The 22,734-nt window shown below is 31.7% G+C and overlaps 1 protein-coding gene across 3 annotated transcripts in view; it reads left to right on the top strand.

Moving 5' to 3' along the window:
• Nucleotides 1-4,869: 4,869 nt before the first annotated feature.
• The window catches only part of LOC119643664 (homeotic protein female sterile-like), a 29,498-nt gene continuing 11,633 nt past the window's right edge, over nt 4,870-22,734 (top strand). Inside the window, exons 1-5 of one of the 3 annotated variants that reach the window (XM_038043069.1) lie at nt 4,870-6,885; nt 7,175-8,369; nt 8,511-8,681; nt 14,106-14,225; nt 15,049-15,177. In XM_038043069.1, the coding sequence (XP_037898997.1) occupies nt 5,701-6,885; nt 7,175-8,369; nt 8,511-8,681; nt 14,106-14,225; nt 15,049-15,177 (2,800 nt within the window). In that variant the 5' untranslated portion in view covers nt 4,870-5,700. Of the gene's footprint in view, nt 6,898-7,174; nt 8,370-8,510; nt 8,682-14,105; nt 14,226-15,048; nt 15,178-22,734 lie in introns of all 3 variants that reach the window. The other 2 variants (XM_038043074.1, XM_038043064.1) reach the window with 2 other exon arrangements.

Here is a 22,734-nt window from a genome sequence, read left to right as displayed (position 1 = left end):
GGGAAGTATTCTTTGCTTTTTAAGGGAATCATCAAATTGAGGAATCTCTACGTTGTTTACGTTTAGTCGTAGCTAAATGTCTTATATTACTTTATTTAAGCACAAGCTCTGGTTATTACTCATTCTTATTTCATTTCATCATTTTCCACTTTTTAATTGCTTTTGGATAGTTCAGAAAATATTTAAGATAAAATCAAGGACCAAGAAGTGTATAGTAGATATATGTTGAAGAAATAATCGAATATTGATCTGAAAATTAAATATTTCTGAAATTTTCACATTTTTACTCTATCATTGTTATATTTACTATAAAAAGTTTTCCCATTTATACTTAATTGATTAATTAGTAGGAAGCATTTATTTTTCATTCGAATATCCTATTGAATTAGCCCAACGTGTTTTCAATCAACTTGCTATTGCAGTACAATAATAATTTAAGTTTATTGCATCACGTAGATAGCGCAAATGTAATATAAAAAATAAACAAATAATCTATGTAAACAATAATAGTAATAGTAATAAGGAAGAAACACTAACTTGTTTATTATCCTCTTTTGTTTTCCTGAATTTCTCTTGCTTTCTCATATCACATTTTCGTTTAGGATATTTTTACTATTTATTTGACCCATAAATTGCAACTCTGAATTCATCTGCAATCAATTCTCCGGCACCAGGCCTTAACATTTGCTATCTCTTTTTAATATTTTTAATTAATTTTAGTACTTTTTTCGTTTGCTAAAATCTGCGCGCTATTGTACTAGATGGTATATATGTATGTATATTCTACCGCCATTTTCAAAACAGTACCTTTTTCCATTGTTAGCTTCAAGTTAAACGGAGATAGACATATCTATTTATAAGAAATATTTAAACAGACAACTACTTCCTCTCGTTTATTCGTCATACGTACATGTATGTCAAAGAATTTGTATTGCTTTTCTCAATTAAATTTTTTTCTCTTGTCTTTTTACTACATCACGTCCAATGTTCGTTGTTGCTGCCGTGTGTGTGGTGTAAGGAATTTCTAATCTTTGAATTGAAAATTTGTTATAATAATTGAAAAATTTCAACAAAAGTTTTTTGGGGAATTGCTTACTTAAGATTACGGTTATAAATGTTTAATGAAATTTTATATAGAAAGTAAAAAGAAGAAAAAGTATAAAAAGTGGATTTTTATTTATTGAAAAACAAAAAGGAAAAAATGCTTTGAAAATTTTATTAAATACAAAAAGAGCAATCTAAAGGAGGAACAACAAGAAGCAGCAGCAATATTGGTATTGAGTGCACATAGGAAAAAAAGAGAGGAGGAAAAAAGTGGTGTTTTTCATTCGCTTGTAATATTTCGTTAAATTTGTTGTGTGCGAATAGATAAAGATGTGTATATGTATCCCCTCTATACATATATATATATATATATATGTATATATGTATGTGGCCAGCTATATTGCCTTGATTTTTGCTTCTTTCAATGTTGCTGTTGTCGTGGGTAGCTAGCGGTTTGACTTTCTGATAGCTGGCTTTTCGGCCACCGTTTTCAATGTGTGTGCGCTAGTTTGTGTACAGTACAAAAATTACAAGAATACACAGCAAAAAAGCTTTATAAACAAAAGAATACAAAATAGACAATAAATGGAAAATATAGCAACGGAGATACAATGAAAAAAAAAAAAAAATGACGAACATTGCCGAGTGAGTTTCTTTGCTTACATGTCTTACTGTACTAATTGAGTGCATAAGCCTGTATATATGTGCGTGAGCATGCGAATATCTGCTTGCGGTTGCTCTATCTCGTTTGATTTATTACTTACTCTCCCTCTCTTTCTGTAATGTTAACTAAGCTTCTAATTTGTGTCTTAACAATAGAAAGAGATAACTATATAGGAAAATGTTAACGCAATTGTGTTGATTGAGCAGAGTGAAAAAAAATTGTTTCTGACAACATTTATATTTACTGTATGGTTTAACCCACCGAGGAAGAGAGAGAGAGAGAGAGCGAGAGAAAATAAGAGAAAACTTTCAGTGCGTGTAAACATTTCAAAAATATCTTCCAAATAATTTAAAAGATAGAAGCGAAAGCTATAAATGATTTGAGAAAAAATAATTCTTGATTTTTTTTTTCTTAAATAGAATGTATTATGTTTAGAAAAGTATTTAAAAGGAAGTTGGAGACTAACGTCGACCACCATATAGAATGCATCGTTTTTCCCCCCTTTAATGCTAAACGATATAAACTGGTTACGGACTATATGGTGTTCAATAATTTGTGGCTTGAGTTTAGCTTTATTAATTTATATATATATATATATATATATATATATATATACTTGTATATATATTTTATTTATTTTACATAAATATGCAGTTGAATTCAATTTGTTGACGAGTGAAAAAAAGAGAAAGTTTCATACATATATATATATGTATTATATATATCTTGCTGTGTATTTATTTATGCAAAGCTATAGCACTTACGAGCTCTTTCAACTCTAAGCCATTTCAAATAGTTTACGTAGCTGTACATGCATATGCATGAATGGTATTTCATTATTTGTTCTTGAAGACATAAAGTATCAATCGTATAGAGGAAGAATATTTGCAGAAGATAGTTTCCATATTTTACAATAGAACGTTAACTTGGTCCTACATCTTCGTATTTCCCACCAAAACGTAAACTTTTATCCTTATTCTTCGACATCTTTGCTACACTAGTCTTAGATTACTTACACTGCTTCTTTCGGCCCGCTTGTTTATTTTTGAATAAAAAAAAAAAAAGGCCTTGAACACTTGTTATTCTATTATAATCGGAATATTTTTGTTGTTACTGCTTAGCAACGATTATTTTGAATGGTTGTGTCCAAATGTCGAACTCGTCCGCTTCGGTACTCTTTTTCGTTTTCTTTAGGAGTAGTGCTTCTGTAATTATAATGACCTTTGTTGACGTTGTGAGAGATTTTGCCTTTTTGAATATATTATATAAGAGATTTCAAGAGTGATAGATGAGTGATATAAGGGCCTATATCTTAATAAGTCAAATAGGCCATACGAACCCCGTGTATTTTTTAATTCATCAGTGAAGAATACGAGTGCCAAGTTTTGGTTATCCACCTCATCTTTGTAAACATTAGCTTCTCGATAATCGATAAATTGGGCGGCAGACAGTCGTGAAAGTTATAGTCCGTTTTCCCAGTCGTTAAATGTTGTTGTGGGAGAAAATCCTTTCGAAATGCGTTTCATAAGTCAATTAATTGGAGAACAGTATGGAGATGGAGAGAGTTGAAAGTCTTTACAGAAATGTTCTTTCCGTTTCGTCAATTGTTTCCATACAAGCTTCACTTGAGCTATTTTTTTTTTTTTGGAGGCACAGCATTTCAGATTATGAGATACAATATTTATTGTGATGTCTCTTAACATTGCAATTTGGAATAGCACACCCTATGTGCAGTAGCGAGAATTTACTGTGGTTATAATATTAATATAATTAATATAACGGTGGTCCTGACTCTAGTGTGGGTCAACATTATGGCTTAAAGCGAAAGTGCTGCGATGGTGACTTTTATCGATTATGTATTTTCTTTAGAAATTGAAGCAATCTTAAAGAATCGTTATAAGGACGATCGATTGGTTCGGCTTCCGGCAAGTGATTTCAAGGCGGCCTAATGTGTCATACAGTTAGTGACCGAACTGAATTACTTAAAAAAAGTTGCCATTCGCTAGTGTTTGCTCTTCTTTTAGGGAGATTTTCGCTTAACATTTTTGGTCCACAAATTTTTAATTTTTTTAAATAAATCATATATTTATGGAGGGTGAACCTTTTGGTAGTATACTATATGAAGGCAAAAAAAAAAAAAAAAAAAAATGGGAAAACAAGAAGAAAGATATTCATCCCCAACAATACCGATGTGAAATAATTTAGTTGGAATATTTTTTAAAACTTAAGATGACACTTTCCATGGACTGTAAATGAAGTGTTTTTTGGATGTTGGGTATCCAGAATTTCGTTCGGTAAATCGATACTTTCTTTCTTTTGATAATAGTATTCCTGAACTTAATTAATTTCATTATCTTTTTTTAATACTAATCTAATTCTATTTTGATATCTTTACAGTTTCAGCGCTTATTAAAATATCAAATTTATCTTTTTTACAAACGAAGTCTCCTAAGTGAATGTTTCTCAGAAAATAAAAAAAGCGTCGTTAATATAATAAAATTTTATAAATATTAAAACACATTAATAAAAAAGTAGATTAAATAAAAAATAAATAAAGATCCTGATAATAAAAGAGGGAAGAGGAGTTCGTTTTGTGGACAAAGTTTGCGAACTTAGAAAGAAAACCAACACAACAAAAATGTCTGAAATTTCAAGCTGACTTTAAATTTCAATTGTTGTAAATGTAATGGTAAGTATGATTATCAGTGTAATAAGAGAGAGCGGAGTGCATTACAATAACAATTTTTGGGTTTTTCTTCTAATTACGCTTATATATGCCTCTCTATTTTAGTTACCTTTGCCATAAAATGCAGTCAACAACAGCAATAGCAGCAACGGCAACAACGACAGCAACAGTAGTAGCATTAGTAGCGCAGCATATAATACAACAAAAGCAACAACAACTACAACAGCAAAATTATCAACAGCGACAGGGACATATTTTGTTAATGAGCGTAACGGATATGTTGAGCGTTATATATAAACTACTGTATTATCATAATTCTAGACTACAAAAAAGGATTTGAAATTCATTCAACCCCTCTCTCGAAGAACAATCGACAACCACATTATTCACCTAAACATACAAAACCATTTCCTGCGTTTCTACTTTTTTTGTTTGTTTTTTTTTTTTTTTTTTTTTTTTTTTAATAAATTTTTAAACAAAAAATAAACGAAATTGGAAATTTTTTGTTTAAGTTTTAACAGAAACTCATATATTGAGCGTTCGTCAAATATTTTTTTTTGTTTGATTATTGTTTTGCCTAAAGGAGAAAGGAAATAACAATTCGGAGAACCAGAGCAAGAGCTAGATCAAGATACAAGAGATAGTAGGAGAAGTAATGGGAAAGCATGAGGCAACATTAAACCGTGAGGGAGTTTAACTGAGAGAGAGAGAGAGAGAGAGAGAGAGAAGAGAAGAGAAGAGAAGAGAGAAGAGAAGAGAGAAAGAAAGAAAGAAAGAAAAAGAGAAAGAAGGAAAGAAAGAGAGACAGTTATTTTTTGTTTTAATTATAAAAGATCTCCGAATGTTCTCTCCTGTTTAAAAATACAAAGAAAGTGTTTTAAAGACATTAAAAAAATATAAATACATAAACAGAAATTAATAATAAATTACATCCTCCACAAAGAGGTTAAATAAATAAATAAATAAAAGTAAAGAAAAACAAAAAAGTAAAGCCGTAAACGCTAAGAGAGTGCGAGTAAAACATAAAAAAAAAAAGAATAAACAGGTTCCTCCCTTATATAGTTTGAACTCCTTCCATCGCCTCCAACCAATTAAAACACATTCGCCGTCATATATGTCTTGTGGTCGTTGGTTCTGTAAATATTAGGAAGTTATTGTATATTTTAGTGAAACATCCAACCAACTAACCAATCGACCAACTTTTTCACACACTTTACTATTTACTACCACAACATTTTTACACTGCAGCCGCCTTATTGAGCAGATTTAACGCCATCATCATCACTATCACAATAATAATTACAAAATGTCTCAAGAACCACCGCCACGCAATGAACCGTACGTAGAGCCGGTTAACGGCATTGTACAGCCACCGACTGTACCGCCGCCCGATCGACCCGGTCGCAATACCAATCAGTTACAATATCTGATTAAGACGGTGATGAAAGCCATTTGGAAGCATCACTTTTCATGGCCATTCCAGCAGCCGGTCGATGCCAAAAAACTTAACCTGCCTGATTATCATAAGATCATTAAACAACCTATGGATATGGGTACTATTAAGAAGCGTTTGGAGAATAATTACTATTGGTCGGCCAAGGAAGCCATACAAGATTTCAATATAATGTTCTCCAATTGCTACGTGTACAATAAACCTGGTGAGGATGTGGTTGTTATGGCTCAGACGCTGGAGAAAGTGTTTTTACAAAAGCTAGAAGGTATGCCTAAAGAGGAAATTGAATTAGAGCCAGTAGCACCGAAAGGCGGTAGTAAAAAAAAGCCTCGAGCTTCTGTAAAGCCATCGGCCACTGCAAATGCTGCCCTGTTAGGAGCGAATGCAGCGGGAGGGGCTGGCCGTGGTACAGCAGCTGTAGTAGCAGTGGCTGCGGCTGCCGCCTCCAATAGGCCATTGTCCGCTTTGGGCGGTACGGTATCGTCATCAGGGGGTACGCCTGGTTCTACACCTGGTATACCTCCTATTGCAACGGTACCGCCTCTGTCAGTGCCCGGCAGCACGAATACGACGACAACAGCGTTAGCCGCTGCAGCACAACCGGGTACCTTACTGCCGGCCACCACTGCAGGTATATTACCGCCGGGTGGTGTGGCGACGCATGGCTCCTTGGTCGGTTCGCAAGCAGCGGCAGCTGCAGCTGCTGCGGCCGCTGCTGGTATAACATCCGGTACTGTAGGAGGAACAGCGGCAGGAACGACTGGCATCAATTCAACGCTTCTAGAAAGCAGCGTGGCTGGGCCTGGTAATCCTACGGCGATAGCCGCTTCGGCAGCAGCCGTACCTGCGTATCATGTGAATAGTACAGCGGCCGGGGTAGACGCTGTAATACCGCCTCCACAGCCGGCTAAAGTGAAGAAAGGCGTGAAAAGAAAGGCAGACACTACGACACCTACAGCGAATGCATTTGAATCACCGTACGCGCAAATCGATTCCAAGAGTGCAAAGATAGCAACGCGACGTGAGTCCAATCGACAGGTAGGCAAAAAGGTAGGTAGGCAAAAGTGTTGGGGCGTGATTTTGTACGTGTACCTGTAATATTTAAGTGCATTTCCACAATTTCATTGCTTCTTGCTACCTCATCTCATTTTATCTTAATTAGTAACTTGTATTTTGTCATTTCTATCATTTGTACGCTTTATGTTTTCCACCATCACGCTACAACCAAACACTGCCACCTCACATTTTTCATAATCACAAATATATGCTGATTTTGTATAACTATTAGTTGGTATACCTTTTTCCTTTTGTTCCGCCTCTTCTTTAGGACCTTGGTACTGGTTATCCTATGTCACCGTTAAGTGTTGGCGGTGTGCCCGGTGTAGCTGGTGGTGCTGGGGTACCTGGATCAGCTAAATCAAAAGAGAAGCTCTCTGATGCTCTCAAATCCTGCAATGAAATCCTTAAAGAACTCTTTTCTAAAAAACATTCAGGCTATGCCTGGCCGTTCTATAAGCCGGTCGATGCTGAATTGTTGGGCCTCCATGATTATCACGATATTATCAAGAAACCCATGGATTTGGGTACCGTGAAAAGAAAAATGGACAATCGTGAATATAAGAGCGCACCTGAATTTGCTGCCGATGTACGGTTAATATTCACCAATTGCTATAAATATAACCCGCCAGATCATGATGTTGTTGCAATGGGACGTAAATTGCAAGATGTCTTCGAAATGCGTTACGCCAATATACCCGACGAACCAGTGGCGAATGCTCATGCAGCTGCGGCTGCAGCGGCGGCGCATCACGGCTATGGAAAACACGATGCTTCCGATTCGTCCTCGGACGAATCATCGGATAGTGAGAACGAATCGAATTCGGACGAAGAACGTAACGCTAAATTGAAAATGCTTGAGGCCAAACTGTTAGATTTACAAGAGGAAATGCGTAAACTTATGGAGGAGGCCTCCAATAAAAAGAAAGCCAAGAAAAAGATGAAAGAGAAGAAAAAGGCGGCGACTGGTGGTGCGATGGGAACAGCTGGAATGGTGCCGGCAGCCAGCGCCGGTGTGTTGGGAGCTGGCGGAGCCGGTATTGCTGCCGGTGTAGCTGGCAATTTACAAGGTCACGACATGGCTACAGCCATGACTATGGGTCATCAAATGGCAGCAGGAGCTGGTAAAAATGCAGCAATGGCACCTGGTATGTCAGGCACAACTGGCGCCACGGCTGGTAAAGGTGCTAAAGTGAAAGGTCAACGCGGTCCGAAAGGGGGTAATGCAGCCAGCGCAGTAGGATCTGGCAGCGCAGGGGGTGCGACAGGTGCTACAAAACGTACTAAAGGTAGCACTGGATCAGCCGGACCAGGTGGCACTGGTTCCGGTGCAGGAACGCGAGGACCTAACAAGAAAAAACCGAGCAGTCAAACAATGGTCTTTGATTCCGAAGAAGAAGATATGGCGAAGCCTATGTCGTATGATGAGAAACGACAGCTTTCGTTGGATATAAATAAACTACCGGGTAAGGTTTTTCTTTAAGTAAACATTTTTATTCTGTCAATGGACTTAATACTCCAAGAACTTTTTCTTTGGTTTCTTTGTTTTTAATTCCCTTTCTTTTCCTTTTTTTTTTTTTCTTTTATTATTATTGCTTTCTTTTTAGGCGATAAACTTGGTCGTGTTGTACATATTATACAAAATCGTGAACCATCATTGCGGGATTCGAATCCGGATGAAATCGAAATTGATTTTGAAACCCTCAAACCATCGACGCTGCGGGAACTTGAAAGCTATGTGGCCTCCTGTCTACGCAAAAAAACCCGTAAGCCTTACTGTAAGTTTATCCCAATGACACGCACTACTAAGGAAAAAAAAATCCTACAAAAACAACGTTGTTATGGTTAAAACGCCCAAAAAAAAAAAGCAACAAACTTTGCAAAATTTTCAATTGTTCACAAAGTGCAGCTAAACTCATTCGTTTATTGACTTTTTGGTTTTTTTATATTTTTAATATATATATTTTTAAATTATTCCTCACTCACCCACACAAAAACAATTTATTGCACATTACCTTCAATTCACAATTATTCACAAAATATGTCGTGTACATACATAATTCATTCAGACATACACATTCACACAAATAATCAACCAAGAAATGTAGATTTTTGCTTCATAGGGTTTTTGTTCTCATTTTGCAACGAATCCTCCTTATCCGAATTATAGAGTGCATCAAACCTAAAGGATGCATTGTTTCAACATTGTTTCTAAGGGGACGACATAATCGTCGATAGATGAATAATATATATATAATAACTAATAGATATATAGATAAATTTGAGCAGAATCAAAATATTATCCTAGACAATCCATAAGTGTTTTTTTTTTTCTTTCTTTCTTTCTTTGTTTTTTTTTTATTTTTTATTTTTTAAGTTATTATCAAGTTATGTACAGGGTCTCTATGAGTGTTCAGCAAAAGTGTTCTAAAAATTTTTGTGATGATTTACAAGAAAATTTGCTAGCAATTTTTTTTTTTTCAATTATTATAAACAGAGTAAATGCATTGATCATTCATTTTCCCTTGATACATATTGTAATCAGCAATCGAACTTCTCTACGGGTTACAAATAAATAAGTAACAAGTTATAATGCGTTCTCACACATGTATATCCGGTCAGTTGTGACGAAGTTTATCAATCAATTTTTATACGATTTTTTTTAACCAGCATATTACGGTTTAATAAGTCAATTGTAAATAGTTCGCCTCGAAGTAAAAGAAAACGCTTTATATTATACCCGCTAACGAAGGAAGAAAGGGAATTAATTTATTCATTTACTCAAAAGATTTACAATACAAAACAGAAGAAGAAAATTTCAGAGACTATGGAATGTATATATATATATATATATATATATCATTGATCAGTATTAAATTATGAATTGATTTCAGCAAATTTATCCATTTGTTGCGATATATCAAATCCGGAATCAAGGAACCTGCAACAACAGATACAATGATAAACATTTGTGTTTAGATTCTATGGACGAGATCCTATAGCACTTTTACAAAAACGGAAAGAAACGTTCGCGTTCCATTCAATGTTGAATAGATTATCGATATTTCATCTTTTTGTTGAATATAATTTTCTTATTTGCTGATTGCAATTTTTTTGATTTTTTTTTTTTTAATGAGAAACTTTTTCTGATTTATACACGATTCGATCAAACCGCTATAGAGAGATAAGATTACTTTCATATTGTACTTTTTTGTGTTGTTGTTGCAAATGCCTGGCAAAATGCCTGTAATTGTGAATGTAATTTCTCTTTGCTAGTTTCCATTGATAGATGACGACAGATGTGTTCGCGAACATCTTGCCTAGAAATTGAATTTGGAAATTTCCAAAAACTGTTATACTTGATGTGCAAAGCTACGGATATGTCAGCAAAAATTGCATCTTTTTAAAATATTATGAGCGGAAATAATTCTAAACGATTTACTGTAGATATATATATGTAGCCACGATTAATAAATAATACATTATTTTCACCCGTAAATTTAGCGGATAAGTTTTTTAAATCGTCACAGTCGCGTAGAAATAAAGTTATGAAATTGAAATTTGGCACTTACGCACATTCCTTGGTCGATTAGATATGGACACATTTTGTTCATATAGACCCTTATACAATGTAAAAAAAAAAAAAAAACAACGAAAACAACTTTGAAAAGCAACAACGACAATTTTTTCACATTTCTGTTCATAACTCTTATCATTCCGCGAATATAATTTTGAAAAAAAAAAAAAAACTTGCATTCAATTATTCGCCAGAACCGAACCACTTGCTTGCAAATGGTCTTGATCGGTTCGACAGTATGTCCACAATTAACGAAAAAATAGGTGAGAGATGAGTTAAGCATTTATATACCATTTCACGCTTGTTGGATTCTCTTTGACCTCTATTTGCCACTATTTGATCTCGCTTTGATTTCTCCAATATACAGACCGATCGAAACAGCCAGGCTTGTTATAAGCCTGACGCGAGTCTTACAATTGACGAACAATTGCTTCTAAGCAATGGTAGACATTGTTTTATACGATGATATAGGCCGAGATAAGTCCGATATAAATGGGCATAAAGTTTGTGAGGTGTCTCTGTTGGAAGCAAATATCTAATAAATGGACAGTCATATTACCATTGGGCGTATCTTTGGACGATAATGTTTTATTCAAGCTGAAAATTCCTTCAAAGGAATTGTTCGCCAAAAGAAAACAACCTTTATGGGAACTTTACATGGATGTAGAAAACAATTGGCAGGGAGAGATTGCAAGGAATAAAAAGAATATTCTACAGAAATCAAATATGTACGTTCAGGCAATAAACCAAACCAAATAAAAATGTATTATTGACAAGTTTTGAGCATAAAAATGTGATAGATAGAACGTCCGTGGCAAACAATTCCATTTTACAATAAACCTAATTGTGAAGCAGGATCCCGTAAATGGCTTTTTCACTTATTTTATAACACTTTTAGATTTGGCTACCATCGATGTCTGGATATTGACACAAGGATACAACTGGAGAATTATATATTGTAGAAGAATTTTCCTTTCCCTTTCAATTAGCTGAAGAAATGGGCAATGAGCACAATGACACACGAGATCTTCATGAGTATTGTGTCTGACGTGTCAGGTCTAAATGCTTGAAAATCCAGAATATTAACTTCTTTAGGTCATACATGTTCCTGTTATTATATTAGATGTTTGCAAAAATTTTGATCACTTTTTCAACACAACTTTATCGAAATAGTTTCCATCATTTTCCACAACATTTTTGGCAACCTGGCGATTGATCATGTCGAAAGCACTTATATTGGTTTGGTAGTGATCCACCCAAGGGCCCATTTTCGCACTTTTTCAGTCGGCATTTCGAAAACGCTTGCCAGTCAAGCCATACTGCGCCGATTTGAACAAGTGGGTGGCTACCCATTCGATTTGGAACAGTGTATCAAATGATCAAAAAATTGCATTTTCACTCAAATCGTGTTCAAAACCGGCAAAACCGGGGAGAGCAGTATAATCATAAGCCTCTGAACATGTCTGGTGGACTTTGGCATCACATTTCTTCAATTAAATAACGAAAGTAATGAATCTGGAAGACGAAGAATTTTTGAGCACTACATGATCAGCGTTGTCGTACGCTGAATAAATCAATAAAATATTATTAAATGGAAAACTCGAAGGTCAAAAATTATCGAATTCAATCCGTTGTATACGCTGGTGTGTTTTCAATTTTTTTTTTTTTTTTTAATCCTTTTTACCTGTACAGGTGTCCTTATCAAAATTGACATTTAAGCTCTCAAATAGACGGCCATACAGTCAATTAGCTCAACACTTTCTAGAGCAATCTTTTATATTCCGTTTCTAACGTTTCTATTCTACTGTTTCACTTTCTTTGCTAATGTAATTTAGATATGCGCGTAAGATGCGTAGGCTGTTGCGTATCATGACTTTATATATTTAGTCAGTAAATCGATTGGTTTAGGGAAATTTTCAATTGATTTATAAAGTATTAATACTTGAGAGTAATGGAAAAGGGTTTGCATTTTTATTAGTTTTCTAATTAAAAGTCAGACGAGACGTATGCTTGCAAAGCCGCGGTCGCCTATTGCTAGGCGTGTATGAGAAGTGATGTTTCGTTGTTAACACCAAGTAAGATTATGAACTACTTGTTGTGGATATCGAATTATTAAATTTCCTGAGTCATTCTCCCCAGCTTCAAGGACGCATCTAAATTGTGTTTTTTTTTTTTTTTTTTTTTTTTTTTTTTTTTAAGTCGTTCATTTTATAACTTGTGTCTTTTATAATGTGATATGTGTTTTTTCAAAACATATTGAACGGAGAATTTCAATTCTGTTAGTTTGTTCCCAGTAAAATGTATTGCAAAGAAGATATCCTCCACCCGAGAATCTAATCAACATGTTCAGATAATCACACTAATTAACCGTCATTCTCATCTAAAGACGTAATATTTCCTTTTTTTTTTCTCTCTGCTAATGAGCGGTTATCGAATCGATTCGAGTGATCCCATTGTTCAGTTATCGACGCGACTCTTATGCATGTAAAATTGTTGCAACATAAGATAAAGACGAGAGCATAAAAATTATTCAAGGCATACTTTATTCGATAAGATGTCCAAGTTGAAAATTCAAAGGACATCAGGACACATGCCATAAAAAAAAAAAGAAAAAAAAAAGGGCCGGATATTTTAAGATATTTTTAATAAGCGAAACTCCATTGAAAACTTAGCTGCATTTATGACTTTACAAGGACTTACTAATTTGATTTATAATTAATTTTTGTATGATTTGTTAAAGGATTTCATATATAAAAAACAGAAAAAACAAAAAAAACAAAATGGTATTTAGAATGCCTTAAGAGATATATCTGAGGATAGGTGATATTTTTTGATTTTTCTCTTACAAATAAAAGAAAAAAGCAGAAAAAAAAAAATTATAAAGAAATAGTAGTGACCGTGTTAATTGGATGAACTAAACAATAATTTTATTTTTCATATTTATATAATATTTAACTTTACTATTATAGAGCTTGAAAAAAGTACATAAAAAAAAAAAAAAAAAATTCTTAATAATTTTCTCCTACAAAGCGTAAAAAACAAAATTGGCATGAACGACCGAGTAGCTTTTAAAACTTTTTGTAATAATTACTCTTAAAATTAAGTTTTTTTTTTTTTTTTTTTTTTTTTTTTTTTTTAAATTTATTTATTATTATAATTAGTTAAATCAAAATTTATTAAGGGTTGTGCGAGTGTTTGAGTATCAAATTTATTTCGTTTTAGTTACGTTGATAATAAAATGTTTTTATTTTAATAAGATTGATTGTAGAGGTGGAGGAGGGTGGTGTTGGTGTTGTGAGAGAAAAAATTTTTTCTAAATGTATTCTTTTTAAATTATTGGAGCATGTTGTTTTTCCTTTACACTAATTATTCTGTGTTTTTTTCTATTTTAATATATATATACATTTTTTTTTATTTATTATTATTAATTTGTCTTTATTTTTTATTTTTTTTTCATTTATTTATTTATTTATTTTTTTTAAAGTAAAAAAAATAAAAGTAACGAAAAAAAAAATACATATTATATTTTTACATTCTCAATATTCGCAAAAAAAATAAAAATAAAATAAAATAAAAAAAAACAAAAAAATTTTTCTTCTAAAATATTTTGTTCCATAAATTTTAGATAAAAAGCCCTCTGGCAAATCAAAAGATGAACAAATGGCGGAAAAGAAACAAGAATTAGAAAAACGTTTACAAGATGTTAGTGGCGTTTTGGGTACGAGCAAGAAGACAGCCAAAAAAGGTAAAACATTTCAAAATAATAATTATATTAATATTTAAAAACATATATTGATTGAACCCAATTGATGTTCATATCATGTAATCCAGCCCCTGTACGAGTTGCAAGTTGAAATAAAAAAAAAACCGACTTAAAATTATGTTCGGTATAAATCGAATTATTTTTTTTTTTTATATCCATCTCCAGGTTAAATCCGCAATATAATAGAATAAAAAATTTTATTTTCATTCGTCGTAACAATAGTTCGTACCGTGTGGACAGACGTGTTTGACTCTCACCTCATTTTGAAACTTAATCCAAAGTAAGCGATTGAGTTCAGATCAACTTTGGCTTTCTAGACAAATTACAAATGAAATATTAACACGTTAAGAACGGCGCAGTTTTTCTTATTTCGCATACGTATTCGCTTGTGAGCCGCTGGTGGTACACGCCGTCCATAACGTGTTAATCATAATCATTGGACAAGACTTGATTAAATGAAGGCCTTGCGTCTCTCTTTGTTATAAAAAATAAGATCCGAAATGCATTCTATATGCGTTATTCGACAAGAGATTCATATATAGATAGATTTTCGATTCAAAATTAATATAATTTTCGAAATTGGAATTTTATCTTCCATTTTAAATTGGGATTAATCGGAATTTTATTTTTAAATTGTTGGGGGGATGGATGTTGCATTTTAAATAACCTCACTCTGTAAGAAAAATATATATATAGTTTATTACTTCTTGTTGTTGTTTGTTTTTTTTTTTTTTTTACTGTTTTTTAATTATCTTAAATATGTTTCGCTAATTTATTAATTTTTTTTCTTACTTTTGTTTCATAGACGAGTCATCGAATAAAGTCGAAGCTGTTCAGCCAGCAAATCGCCAATCCTCAAGCTCAAGTTCGAGTGATTCCTCATCATCCTCTACAAGCGATAGCACTTCTAGCGATTCAAGTGACAGTGAAGCAGGTTAGGACGCGTTTCTTAATTCTCATTTACATGAATATACATATATACACAAAATATATAAAATTTATATATAATATAATAACAACCAACACTCCTCCTCCTCCTCCTCCTCCTCCTCCTCTTCCTCCTCCTTTTCCCCACGTTTCCCTTTTCATTCTTTCATACCTTACTTAATAACTATTCCCAACAATTTTCTCCAGCTATTGCTATTTATTATTATTTGCTTTAAATAATGAACTTTTTTACTAATTTATTTATTAGATACTTTTTTTTAACAACATTCTCATTTATTTACGGCTTCTTCTCTCTCTTTCTCTCTGCCTGTCCATTCGTTTCAATATCATTTTTCTTTTTTTATTATTATTATCATCATCATTATTATTATTATTATTATTATTATTATTATTGATATTATTATTATTATTGATATTATTATTATTTTTTTGTTCATTCAACCTAATTATAACAAAAGCAACGGCAAATTCGTTTGCCGAGTTTTTAATTTTTTTTTATTTTTTATAGCAATGTTGTGTTTTTTACAATATTCATTTTGTTGTTCTTTTTCAAATTGAAGTATTTTATTTTTTATATCTACATTTATTTTGCTGACTTCTTCTTCTTCTTTTGTTTACGCAACAACAACAAAAACAACAAAAAAAAAAAATGAAAAAAATGATTGCAAGCTTAATACATTAAAAAATAAAAAAAATTTTTTTTTTTCTTTAGTAAGTCATGAATAAAAAAATTTACATAATATTATATTATTAATGCATAGAAGGAAATTAGAAAACATGTTAAACAAAATGTTCTTTAGAAAAACAAACAATAACAGCAATGAAGAGAATTTCAAATAGTGGATTAACTATATGTATGTATGTACATGTACATACATACATTTATTTATATAAGTAATAGGATTTTTATTTTGAGATTAGTTTATAACTTTATGAAAGGGAGTTTTTTTCAAATTACTTGTTTTTTACTTAACTGTGTCTACTGAAATTTTTAGAATTGTCTGCAATATTTATATATATAAAACTACGGCCACTTATTTTTGTTATTCCTTTCTTTAATTATTTAAAAGGATGTTTTATGTAAATTTTATGAAAACGTTTGACTCATACTGAGTTATTCATGAAAAAAAAAAAAAAAAAAAATTCATTTGTGTATCAAACTCCCCGACCACTACTTCATTTATTTTTAATAAAAGTTCTAACAGTATAAATATTAAATAATAATTAGATGCGTTTTTTTTTAAACACTTTTTTAACAACTATTTAGTCAGTTGATACATTTTTTTTTTATAGGTTGTAGACCCCCCATATTATCCCATAAATAAGGTTTAAGTTAATTGCGTTTTTTTTTTTTTTTTTTTGTTCTTATTTTATTTTTACATATTTAGATTTTATAAAAATTCTTTTTAAACTAATTTTAATGACTTGATTAATATTTAATGTTTATGTTCAAACACGCGCGTATTGGGTTTTTTTTTTTTTTAAGTAATGTTTTGTTTTTCATAAGATCAGAAAATTTGTAGACTTTTAATATAATGTAATGTATTCTAAATAAAGTTTTAGCTAAGCGTTCGTTCAAGTGTGGTGTTTAGCAAAGTTCAAAGTTAGCTTCTATTTGTAACTGCTTGGAAAAAATCTATTGCACTTTTCTCGCTTCATGAGAAAATGCGTAATGAACCTAAATTCCTTTTTAGCTTTTTAGCATTCATCAAATTTTCAAAAGTTTACATCATTTCTCTCCTGCTTTTATTTATTCACGTTCCTCTTGCCTTGCGTTTTAATTAAAACTATAAGGGCTTTTCCTTTCCTAGTCATTTAAGAAATTTGTTGTAGTAGAAACTTTAGTTTCATTTTCGGTACTTGGACAGATTTTTTGCTGCATTTTTCCACTTATTCTCGTTTCAATTTTTTTTTTTTTTTTTTTTGCGAAACTCGGCTTTTTGCGCGCAAAGACCTTTGGAAATCTCTGAAATATATGACAACATGGTTGGGCGCTTTTGTGTTCGTTCTCAGCAATTGTACGGAGCGTTGTAAATCTGCTAAGTTGTGCCGGTCTTTGTAGGTATGAACGGTTGATTTCAAGTAAGGTTGTAGTGTTAATTCGTTTTGCACTAATTTCAAGTATAACGTTTCACGTTTGAAATACTTATTTAAATCGTTTACAGCTTTATCGTGTTCTCGGGCCTATGAAAAATGAATGTTTGTAATTGGTACGCAAATGTGGTAAACAAAGGGGCAAATTCATGTTTAATTCATGTTTTTTCTTAGTACGTCGGGGTGACTGCCCACCCCTCCACATATTTGCGCGATCGAAGCGAAAAGAACAGAAATTATCTCATTCACGATCTTCTGCCTAAAAAGAGAAATAAGTTTAGAAAACTGATTTTAGTCGGTCCGGTATGCCACTGCACTATTGCATCTACAATTCCAATTATTTGGGATAGTTGATAGATCGAAAATCGAAAATGTTCGCTCCCCCAAAGCGAATAAAACTCGCATTTTTATTCACTTTGAAAAAGCCTTCTTACAGCCGACAGAGAAAGAAAAAAAAAAAGAAGGAATGAAAAGATTACGAGTGCCGCGTTCTATTAAGCATTTTAAAATTACGCGATATTTTTTTAAAAGTATTTATATCAATTTCCTACTCCTAAAATTGTGCTTCACTTTCAACTAGCTAACGATACACTGACGGTTGTTTAATTATGTGTAAACAGGAATGTAATATAGGGAACAAAGTTCATGTCATCAAGTGCAATATGTTTGTATTAAATTGTTTTATTAATTATTTTATTCTTTCAACTTTTTGTTTTAATTTTTATTTATTTATTTTTGATTTTATATAATAATTTTATTTATTCTATTCCCTTTTCATTTTTCCTCTAATTTTCTGTGTACTAATATTACTGAATTTTCTCCCACTTCTCACTTCCCACTTAAGCACAATTCATGGAGGCAATTGATTATTAAGGAGTTATGTAGTAAAAAAAGAGAGGAAAGAAAAACAAAACATTACTTTTTGAAAAGAAAACCGATCCGATTCGTATTTAATTATTTTATTTAATATTATAATAGGGTAATCAAAAGAGTTTTTGCCGTTATTTTCTTTTAAACTTTTTAACAACTTGACGAGACTATATTTATAAAAACTAATTCAATTTGAAAGAGCCGTACATGTGTTTGCAATCTCGTCTATCCCTCCCATGTATATAAATATATATGGCCGAACTGCCACCACAATCGTGACTATCAAGTCAATGTTTGTGGCTTGAAATCTCAGTGCGGTAGAGTTTACCTTGATATCATGCAAATAATAGTAAGGACTCGCTTACGCATTTGGGCGCACACCTATACTAAGCTACAGCCATCAATTCCTTGTCACTTTTTCGCTTTCCTAATTACTTTCAGACCATGTATAGGGCACAGCATCCCCTAAGTGAATGGTTGGTTGGTCGTATTAAAGACAAATAAGAAAGTTATATTCGTCTCTAGGGTCATCGCCCTTAGAATGTTAAAAACATGAATCGGACAATGTTTATCTTTCACTTTTTACTTTATTAAACTAACACTGCTTAGAAACATTAGCACTGCGTAATGAGCTACAACCCATAAATTTCAGTTCAGCGTTCAGTTTATCCTTCACTGCCGGCCACCGATCCGACCACTTTGGCGAATTTTCAATACCAACCTCCTGCGTGCAAGAACTTTCAATGTTTCTACCGAACAGGTGAGTGTCAATAACACACACCACACAGACGGACAGACATTGCTTAATATTTTCAGAATTAATTTCATGCTGACCAAGAATACATATCCGCTTTATAAAGGTCTCTGAAGCTTCTTTCTGCTGCGTTGTAAAGATTATGATAAAATGAGTATACCGTCTATCGTATCGTGCTGGATATAGATAAGACGAATGTACACTTGACCGGACGAATACGAAGATGAAACATAACCATAACCTCTCATTACAAAGTGTGTTGCAATAGTAAATAATTCTTTATTTCGCTTGGGTACAGTTGGACAGTTGAAAGCGTTTGTTTTCATCTCTTAATTCTTTCTGAAGTATTCTTAAATAATTACGATTCTCGATGATCGACATATTTTATGTCGTTCTGTAAAAGCTAAAAAAATAGAAGGATGACACACAATTTGATTACCTTTCATCGCTTTCCCAGTTTACTATGTGCACATTTTAGGTTAGGTTAGGTTAGGTTAGGTTAGATGGGTTTATTGCTTCATTCACGTTCTAGCGTATTTTTCAAGTTATCTTCCTAATTGTTGTGCACCACAACAAATCAAAAGACGCAAATGCTGAACGAAATTTGTGTGATATCATATGTGAGAATTCCGCTTCGCTTCCGCTTCCGCTTCCGCTTCCTCAATTATGGTTTCACAAAGGTTTTCATTAGCCTCGTAAAGCGCCCAAACTGGCTGATGATGCAACATCATTCCTTGCGAGTAACGCAGTGGCCAATCATTCAGGAGTGATCTGCTCGAAAATTGTAAAAATCAATATAATAAACGGCAAGAACTGTTTCGAATAGTTAGTAGTATAACTCTTATGTATTTTATCCATATATATGTTTTTTTTATTTGTATATTTGCTCTTTTTTTTTTTTTTTTTTTGTATATATTTTATTTTTTATATATTTTATTTTTTTATATTATATTTTTAATTTAAATAAAAAATTTATTTTTAGTGTTTATTAATGTCATTATATAAATATACATTTTTTTCTGCCTTTCTCATCATTTATTATACACTATAATGAAAAAAAAAAAAAATATATTATCAGGCATCAGCTGATTAAGCAGACCGCATTAAAACGATGATAGCCAGTGAGAATTTTTTTTTTTTTTTTTTTTTTTTTTTATTTCTTTCAGTCTGTTTTGAGTTTAAATGTTGGCGTTATACAATATCAAGTATGTTGACAGTGGTCGTGTATTGGTTTAACTTAGTTATAGAATCATTTTCGATTTATTTAAGCTAAGAAAATGTTTTTATAATAAAACAAGGAAAATGTCTATAGTGAGTCACGGTCTACAATGAAATACTCTACACTAGCGTACACGTATTCATAGCATGACTTTTCAAAATGACGCTTTATATGGGGAAATAATAGAAAAAAGTCATCCGATCCGAAATATTTTTAAAAGCTTTCATCCTTCGTCTCGGTGTTTCAAATTTCATCAAAATGTCTCGAAAAATGGCCCATGTAGATTGAAGACGGACAGAGGGACACATGGGTTTATTTCTTTTGTCCTTCTGGCTGTTGTTGCATACGTCCTAGTTACATCCATTACATTATATTAAATATTAAGGTAAAAAAAAAAAAAAAAAAAAAAAAAAAAAAATTCATTTTCCTTATGAGAAGTGCCGAAAAGAGTTTGTGAAAGAAGTGATCCATCTCAAATGCTTGTCATCACATTTGAACTCTGATCTGCAGATGGGGCGCAACGTTAAAATTTATCAACTATTGAATAATCACACAAACAGCTGATTTGAATAAATTATTTATTCGTAGAGCATAGACATACGGCATAGATATTGATTAAGTGCTTGCATTACTTAGGAAATAATCATCAATATTTATTTATTATCTTTTGATTATTTATCGCCTTCAATTGAATTGATATAACTGATCCGTACATCTATATTGCGCGTAGCGTGCATTCATTTTCATACTCACTATTGAAAGAACTTAAACACTGAAATTGTGTGTGATCCATTAGGTAAAATTCATTGAGATATATTCACCAGAGAAAGAGAAGCCATGCCATAAACTATATATATACCTGTATATATATACATAGTTTTAGATATGTATTATCCGTCGATAAGTTTGAAATTTCGTGATTAATTTAACTCAGTTTAATTCGTCCGTTGAAACTCTTAGGGATATTGCGAATAGCATTATAACGAAATTAAAATGGAAAAGTGAAACATGACCCATTTAGTTTCCAAATATTTCCATTAGTGTTACTTAAATTATTACATATTTAATAAAAATAAAAATAACTCTTCTAGGATCAACTAGACGTTTATTGCATAAAAGTGTTGTATATCGGGAGATTTCATAGTATAGTTATGTCCGCCTGTTCGTCAGTTGCCTCCCGCTCGACTTTGCATAGTGTGTTAGCAAAAATTTAATTTGGAAAACTGAAAAAAAAAAAAATAAATAAATAAAAATATTAATATCTCCTGCAGCTGTTTCGGAATTTACATGAATTTTACCAAATTTTTTTTTTTTAACGGATTTATAGTCAATAGCAGGCAATGAAAAGGGATGGATATTTAAAATTTCTCCTAAAGTTAATGCAGTTTTCTTAATTAGTTTTTTTTCTTTTTTTTTCTAAATATGAGTTTTTACATACAGGCCTTTCGCTTTAGTTACTATATAATACTGTTACAATTTATTTTTTTTTATTTATTTTTGTATTTTCCTTTTAATATTTTTATATATAAATAGTATTTTTTTTTCAGAAATATAATTTACATTTTTCTGTGGTATTAATGCTTGAATCATTTAAAGAAATAATAATATAGTAAAATATATATATATATATATATATATATATATAAATATGTATATATATATATATATATATTAAATTTTAATTTAAATTGTTTTCCTCCTAACATTTCTTTTTCTCCCTTACATTTTCTCTTTATAATCTGTTTTTTAAACATACTTTGAAATACAATCATTTTCAGAGTTTAAAAAGTCTTTAAAAATTTGAAAAAAAAAGGAAAAATATATAAATACATAAGAAAATAATTTTTTTTTACCATAAAATAAAATTTCTAAGTGTGAATGAAAAAAAAAAATCGTGAAGCAATTGTGTATTGGGGGCAGCCAATCAATCAATCAATCAATCAATCAATCAATCAATCAATCAATTAATCAATTAGTCTCTTACACCCTGAAAAAATTTTTTTATTCTTAAATCCCAAGAGCAGAGCAAGTAAAAAAAAAAATAAATAAGAAAAATACTAGACAGGTGTGGCACAAATTACATAATAGAGTGATATCATCTTTCAACTTTTTTTTTTTTTTGTTTACATGTATAAAAATAGAACCTTTTTGTTACAAAAAAAAAAAAAAAAAAAAAAAAAAAAATATATATATAAAACAATCACTTTAAAGACCAATAATAATAGCAATAATAATAATAACAATAATAATAGTAATAATAATAATAATGAAAGTAATTATAATGATATCTAAATTTATTTTAAAAAGCTACGTTTAGTTAGTAAAAATAATTTTTTTTTTTATGCTATTTCCTTAACTTCGATTGAACACAAGAATTAGCTTAACTTTCTCGCCAATAATCACCCAGCAAAACGTAGCTATTGTTCTTCTCAAAAAGATACATATTTTTTTTTTTTTTGTTTTAATTTTAAAAAAAATATATAAAAGAATTCATGTTAAGGTATCGCGTTCTATGCTTAATTCAATTTTACAAATTTCAAAATTGTTGCAAAAACAACTTTCAGCGATTTGAAAAAATATTTTTTTTGCGTTCTTTTTTTTTTTTT

The sequence above is a fragment of the Glossina fuscipes genome, unplaced genomic scaffold (assembly GCF_014805625.2).
Source record: "Glossina fuscipes isolate IAEA_lab_2018 unplaced genomic scaffold, Yale_Gfus_2 0, whole genome shotgun sequence".
NCBI lineage: Eukaryota > Metazoa > Arthropoda > Insecta > Diptera > Glossinidae > Glossina > Glossina fuscipes.
The sequence above is the reverse complement of the archived record's forward strand: the minus strand, read 5'-3'. Positions and strand labels throughout refer to the sequence as shown.